This window comes from Pipra filicauda, unplaced genomic scaffold (genome assembly GCF_003945595.2).
Source record: "Pipra filicauda isolate LSUMZ 115617 unplaced genomic scaffold, ASM394559v2 scaffold706_size140705_pilon, whole genome shotgun sequence".
Classification (NCBI taxonomy): Eukaryota; Metazoa; Chordata; class Aves; order Passeriformes; family Pipridae; genus Pipra; species Pipra filicauda.
The window spans coordinates 91,082-98,410 of record NW_024104872.1 but is presented as its reverse complement, the minus strand read 5'-3'; the positions used below and the strand labels follow the sequence as shown (position 1 = coordinate 98,410).

The window sequence follows — 7,329 nt, the reverse complement described above, 5'->3', positions numbered from 1 at the left end:
CATCTATGACCTCTCTGGGCAACCTGTGCCAGTGTTTCACCACCCTCAGTGTAAAAAATTTCTTCCTCACATCTAGTTCCAATCTGCTCTTTTTTAGTTGAAAACCATTATCACTTGTCTTATTACATCTAAGTCTGTGCCCATCCTTCTTATAGGTATGATCTCAGGAGCTCCTGACAAGCCTTGACCAAACCAGCTGAGCAATGAAGAGCCCCTGGACTAGACCAGGGTGTAGTGAAGTGTCCCTGGACTGGTCCAAGTGCTGCTGGATGATCAATGTGGGAACAATTTGGAATGGAACAGTTGGGGAACATAGGATAATCAGTCATCCCATGAAAGCCTTGGAACATTCGCTTCCTGAATTGTGGCCCAAATGGAACAGTTTGGATCCAATTCCCAAATAGTTTGGAAACTCCAGTCATTCCTGGCACCAGGATGGAAATTCAGCAGATAACTAAAGCCAGTCCCCTTGGGAGCCCACAACCAGCGGGGCTGAGGGAGGCCCTGGCAGCTCCCCAGCACCTCCCTCTCAGTGGGACACCTCTGGCAGCCTCTCCCAGCTCGGGAACCCTCCAGTTTCCAACACTCCAAAGACCTTCCCTGATGCCCAGGACAATTCTGATCCCCCTCCACAAACACTCCTCCAGCTGTGACCCTTGTCTGGTGGGAAACACAAAGGGATTTGTGGGAGTGTTTCCCTGACAAGAAGGAGAATTTGGGAGAGGGACCTTTCCACAGCCAGCTCTTGATGTGTCCACACATCTCTGCCTGGGTGTGGGTGTGAATTGACTGTGGTGGGAATGTTGTTCTTGGGAATCTATAATTCAGTCACTGTTAAAGTTGTGGTAAATGCTATTGAATCACTTGAAAACTGCTCAACTGGTCAATGATTAAGTGCTATTAAACTCTTTTGCACCCTGACCTTCTTGCAACCCAAGGCTCTGTGTAAATCATTCTGTTTCATAAAAATATATATATTTTTCATGACTTCCACTTTAAAATCTTCCTCCTTAGCTAAACTACAAAACAACTCCAATTAGCTGTAGAAGTCTTGAAGACAATTAAAGAAAGAAAAATAATTTGTTTGTCAGTGTTTTAATGGGTCCCACAGTGTGTTTGGAGTTGCATCAGCTGTCAGTCCAAGATGGGCCATGTCAGAACTGGTGAGGTTGGGGGTGAGGAGCAAGGTTGATCATCCAGGGTCAGTGTGGATCTCCTGAGGAGACACTCAGCCTCAAGATCACTTGGAAAACACCTCTATCACCTCTTCTCTGAACTAAAAAATATCCACATTGAATTAAAACAAAAAAAGTACAAACTTGGAAGACTTGTTTTGAAATTGCCTTGAAGACAATTAAAGGAAGACAAAGAGATCCTGAGGGATTTCTGCATTTTAATGAGCCCCACGGTGTGTTTGCAGCCCAGCCCATGGTCCTGAGGTGCTGAGAGAAGATTGAAGCAGCTGCTGAAGAAGTCAGAAGCCAAAGTCCAAGTGCCTTGAAGCATTGCTGGGCCCCACTGAGGGCAGGCACTGCCAAAGCCTCCCCAGGGACTCCTTGGAGCAGCTCCTTGGAGGCCAGGAGTGCAGGCAGACAAAGGCTCTGGGCAGCCCCTGCAGTGCTGAGCAAAGCCTGCCTTGGGTTTGTGGAGCACAAAGGCCAAGGCCTGAGCCCCAGGCCCTGGCCCAGCAGATCCTGTCCCTCCCGGCTGGCTCAGGGCTGTTTGGGGGCACTGGGATGGGAGGGGGAGGAACAACAAAGGCCCAAAACTGGGCAACCCCTGCCAGGCTGCTGAGGGAGGGGCGAGGCAGAACCCAAGGGCAGAACCTGCCAGGAAAGTTGCTTGTGGTGGCCTGAGTGGCAGAGGCAGCTGCCAGAGGCAAGGGGACAAAGGCCTGGGTGCCTTTGGGCCTTGCAGCCCTGCCAGAGCCCTTGGCCATCTCTCCTGCAGGCTGTCCTGCCCTGGCCCTGCTGCTGCTCTGGCCTTGCAGGCTGCACACACCCCTCCTGCTTTCCCACCCCCTCCCAGCAGCATTTCTAGACCCTCCCTGATGGCTCTGCACCAGCTCTGGCTGTTGCCATGGGCACTTGGCCTTCTGAACTTGGATCCTGAGCCCCTGTGCCACAGGACATCCCTGCCAGAGCCCAGGCCCTTCTCCTGGGGGTCACTGCAGAGCTGAGCAGATCCAGGTCACCTCCCATTCCTCTGCCAACCCCCTGGGCCTGCTCTGGGCCCTCCAGGTCCTTGCCCTGCTCCCAAGGGCTGTGGGGGTGCTGAATGGTCAGGGTTTGGGGTTTAGAGCTCAGGATTGGGATTAGGCAGAACTTTGGGAGGTTTGTTGTTCTGCTGGCAGTTCATGATTAGGGGAAGAGCTTGTTGGGCTGGGTCAGGATTAAAGCTTGGTTTTTCATACTGGTAATACAGGTTTGGGAATGGGGTGGGCACTGGAGTACAAATAAGAGTCTGGAGTTCTGGGACTGGGCTTTTTCTGGCTTGGAATTAGAGCAGTGGATTCCTTTCCATGGGAGGGGCAGCACTTTTAGGTAGTGTTGGGGCTTGAGGTTACAAAGAGAGTAAAGGCCTACCAGGAGTGTTTGCACAGTCAGTGTTTCGCACCCTCAGCATTACCTGAACCTGGTTTTACCTCATCAAAATCCTTCCTCTCTGTTGGTCAAGCCCCTCTTTCCTTCCCCAATTTTCCTTCCCTTTTTGTCCCAGTTCCCCCCAACCTCCTCAGAACTTCTATCAGGATGGGCTCAGCTTTGTGGTAACACGGTGCAACCTCATGGAATCAAGGAGCCACTGTCAAACTGCAGAACCTCATGGAATTACAGGGCCATTGTGACCCTGGGGAAACCCTTGGAATCAAGAGCCAATGGGACACTCCAGGGCCCCATGGAGCCAAAGGAACCCAGAGACAGTGGGCAACCTCCTAAAATAAAAGGGGCCATTGTGACACTGCAGAAACCCATGGAATCAGGAGGCCATTGGGGCACTGCAGGGGCTCTTGGAAACAGAGAAACCCTGGGCCACAGTGGAATTTCATGGAATCAAGAGGCCATTGTGACACTGAGGAACCTCATGGGCTCAAGGCGCCGATGTGACACTGCAGGGCCTCCTGGAACCAAAGGAACCCTGAGACATCTCAGAGCCTCCTGGAACCAAGGGGCCACTGTGCCTCCCCAGAACTCCATGGAATCAAGCAGAGCCGCTGCCTCCCCCCCGCCGCCGCACGGACCGGAGTCGCCGGCTCTGCCCCGCTTGGACACCTCTGGGGTCAGTGTGTTCTTGGGCAGCACAACTTAGATCAGAGAGTTTCCCAGAGTTTGCTTTGCCCCCTCTTTTCCCCAGGGACAGGGCAGCCTCTTTCCATGGCCCCTCTGCTCACACAGGGTGTCCTGCTCTTCTCCTGGCACATCCCATCTCCCCACAGAGCCTTTCCCCAGGGGAACACGTCTGTGCTGGCCTGAGCAGCCCTTCCTGCACCCCCTGCCCGTGCTCCCCACAGCCCCTGAGCTGGGGGGGCTGCTCTGCAGAGCACGGGGGCTGTGGAGCCCAAGCCATGGGGGACTCTGTTGGGCTGTGCTGGACAAGCTGGGAGGCAGAGCCAGCTGATGGTGCTCCCTGCACTGACCACCTCCCACAGACCCTCCTGTGTGGCCATGGAGGGGGCTCAGAGGGGCCCTGCCTTGTTCCAGAGCTGGGACATGGCTTTGGGGCCTGCTCTTGATTGACTTGTGGAAGTTCACTGAGGGCAAGAGAAGTCACTTGCAAGAGTTTTCCCTGTACCTGCTGTGTCACCTGGGGTTGCAGAGCTCTGTTTGCCACTTCACAGCAAGTTCTAGCACTTGATCTCTTTGTGACTCCATCCTGGGCAGGATTCTGCTCCAGGGCTCCATTCCCTGCTGACTGGATGGGACGGGCTGTCCCTGCAGATCCTCTGTGCTCTCCTGCACTTCCTGAGTTCCTACAGACAAGTCCTCACCTGCCATCAGAGCCCTCACAAGCTGCAGAGCCCCAGGCAGGTGATGTGGAAACCATTTGCCACTGGCCACCAGCACAGAACATCTGACCCAGCCCTCAGTCCCTCAAGTACCCCAGTGGGTCACTTCTCTCACTGCAGGGACTGAATGGGGAAACAAGCACAGCAATGAGACTTTGCAGAGTCTATTCCTTGGCCTTGTTCTTTACACCAACCTTTCAAAAAGAACAAAGTCTTCAGGAACTGCCCAGGGGGATCCCCTTTTCTGATGGAAATGATGTTAAGTAGCCCAGCTCTGTCCCAGCAGTGCCCAGGGCCTGTCCCTGCCCATGGTCACAGGACTGACACAGAGCAGGGACTGAGGTGCCAGAGCACTCAGGCCTTGGGCAAGGAGCAGAAAGGAGAGGGAGGCAGTGGGAAAAGAGCATCCCTGAAAAGCCCAAAAGCTGCTGCTCCCTGGCAGTGCTGCTGTACCAGGACTCTTTACCCCTTCTCCTCTGCACACAGACACTGCCCTCCAGCTTCAGGGAAGTTGTTGGAGGGAGAATCTGGAAAAAAGAATTCAAGTCCTATATACTCAGAGATTGTGATTCCTCATGTACAGAATAACAAAGGCAGGATGTTTGACAAATAACTTGCTTCAGGAAGTTTTATTTTGCTTATATGAACACAGAGAATGATTCCTCATTACACAACTGTGGGTCAAAACAAAGAGATAGAGAGTGAATTAGGTATGAGACAAAGAAAAAATTTCTGTGTTAACAACATTAAAAGAGAAAAAAAGTAGGAAACCACCCCCCACCGGCACTCTCAAAAGCTTTAGAAGGCAGGCTGGGCCAGTAAAAGATTACACAGTGAGTGTTCTGCAGAAGAAAAGAGGCAGGTTATTGCTCCTGAAAAGCATTCAGTCATCATTTTCCATATGGCATCCTTGAGCTCCTGGTTCCTGAGGCTGTAGATGAGGGGGTTCAGTGCTGGAGGCACCACTGAGTACAGAACTGCCACCACCAGGTCCAGGGATGGGGAGGAAATGGAGGGGGGCTTCAGGTCAGAAAATATGCCAGTGCTGAGGAACAGGAAGACCACGGCCAGGTGAGGGAGACACGTGGAAAAGGCTTTGTGCCGTCCCTGCTGAGAGGGGATCCTCAGCACAGCCCTGAAGATCTGCACATAGGAGAAAACAATGAAAATGAAACAACCAAACACGAAACAGGCACCAACACCAATGAGCCAAATTTCCCTGAGGTAGCCTGAGTGTGAGCAGGAGAGCTTGAGGATGTGTGGGATTTCACAGAAGAACTGACCCAGGGCATTGCCCTGGCACAGGGGCAGGGAAAATGTATTGGCTGTGTGCAGCAGAGCATTGAGAAACCCAGTGGCCCAGGCAGCTGCTGCCATGTGGGCACAAGCTCTGCTGCCCAGGAGGGTCCCGTAGTGCAGGGGTTTGCAGATGGCAACGTAGCGGTCGTAGCACATGATGGTGAGAAGGAAATATTCTGCTGAAATGAAGAAGGCAAAGAAAAAGAGCTGTGCAGCACATCCCATGTAGGAGATGGTCCTTCTGTCCCAGAGGGAATTGTGCATGGCTTTGGGGACAGTGGTGCAGATGCAGCCCAGGCCTGTGAGGGAGAGGTTGAGCAGGAAGAAGCCCATGGGGGTGTGCAGGTGGTGGTCCCAGGCTACGGCGCTGAGGATGAGGCCGTTGGCCAGGAGGGCAGCCAGGGAGATGGCCAGGAAGAGCCAGAAGTGCAGGAGCTGCAGCTCCCTCCTGTCTGCGACTGCCAGGAGGAGGAACTGTGTGAGGGAGCTGCTGTTGGACATTTGCTGTTCCTTAGGACAGGGTCTGTTCAAAAAAGGAAAGGACAGGGAACAGTTAAGACAGACCTCTGAGAAAGAGCAATTCCATTTTTAAAAGAAATCGATGTGTCAAATGTCAGCAACTGCACTGCCAAGGAGTCAGATTTCCTCTGCTGCAGTGGGACATGGAACTTTTTTGGTAGAGCTCTCATACAAGGAATGTCAGATGTAACAGACCTTGAGTACAAAAGTTCCATCTCTACTGAAATGACTCAGAAGAGCTGGAGCTGCAGAACAGAAGCTTAGTCTGTCCTTAGAATAATTGTACCTGTGTTTTCCATTTTTACCATCACACCTGGAAGGTTCTTTTCCACTGCAGGAATCCTCATTTCTATGGCCCAGCACACAGTGCCCAGCAGAGCTGGAGGGAAGGGCCCCCAGAGCTGCCTGAACGCCCCCTCCCCCAGGGCTTTGGGGGCTCTTGCCCCCCACTCCCTGCCCAGGGCTCTGCTGCCTGGAGCTGTCCCTGCCAGCAGCTGCCTCCCTGGGCCCAGGGCTGAGAAAGTGACACTGGTGCTGTCTATAAGACAGCTTTGATGTCTGATACTCTCAGGTTCTATCCCCTCTAATCTAACAGAGTTCAAGTTTCAGTGTCTCCTCCTGTGCTCAGAGATTCATTTCCCCGTTGCAGTCAGCACCCAGACAACCCAGAGTATAACACTGAAAGAACTGGTTCATTCTCTTGAAGGTACCTCCTGTCTGTCTGTGCCTCTTGCAAATACCTTCTGGGAAATTTCCTGCTTTGATCTGGAGCTGTGACCAGCCCTCATCCCTGGAGCCCACTTTGGAGATCAGAAGGTCTCTGCCCTGCTCTGCCCTCCCAGGAGTTGTTCCTTCCCCACAGCCCTTCTCCCCCAGCCCCGTGGCAGCTCCTTGGCCGGGCTGAGAGCTGCCCCTGGCAGGCAGCAGAGTCCCTGCCCCAGCACACAGAGCCCTGGGGGCAGGACCCTGCTCTGCCCCACAGCCCTGGGCACCCCTGGCTGCACCCCCACCTTCCCACCCCACAGCCAGCCCTGGCACAGGGAACCTTCTGGCCCTGGGCCTCTGAGGGGGCAGCAGCAAGTCCTGCTCTGCAGCAGCTTCTCCTGCTGCACCCCAGCAAATCCAGCAGAGCCATCCTGACAGCTCCTGCCACTGCTGCCATTTGGCAGCTGGGAGAGGCACTTGCAGGAACTCACCTGCACTGCTCTGCAGCCAGAGCCTGACCCTGGCAAAGGGCTGGCAAGGTTCCTGCCCTGAGCAGCTCTGCCCTGTCCTCCCACCCAAGGGTCCCTTGAACCTCCTGCTCCCTTCTCCTCTCTGCCCTTGTTGCCTGCAGCTCCTGCCCTGCTCTGCCATATGGCCACTTCCCCTGCACTGCAGCAACTGGGAGAGTCCTGCTGAAAGATCCTAGAAGCTGTAGGATGTGTCAGCTTTAGGAGATGCCTCCAGGAAGGCAAGCTGAACTTTCCTACAACCAGAGAATTCTTCCTTCAAATCCTGGGAAGGTT

The 7,329-nt window shown here is 53.8% G+C and overlaps 1 protein-coding gene across 1 annotated transcript; it reads right to left on the bottom strand.

The window, feature by feature from the left end:
* Window positions 1-4,900: 4,900 nt before the first annotated feature.
* On the bottom strand, window positions 4,901-5,803 carry LOC113984051 (olfactory receptor 14I1-like; the record flags this gene model as incomplete). Its single annotated transcript, XM_027713740.1, has 1 exon — window positions 4,901-5,803. A coding segment is annotated over exon 1 (903 nt), but the record flags the coding sequence as incomplete, so codon positions are not given.
* Window positions 5,804-7,329: the final 1,526 nt, after the last annotated feature.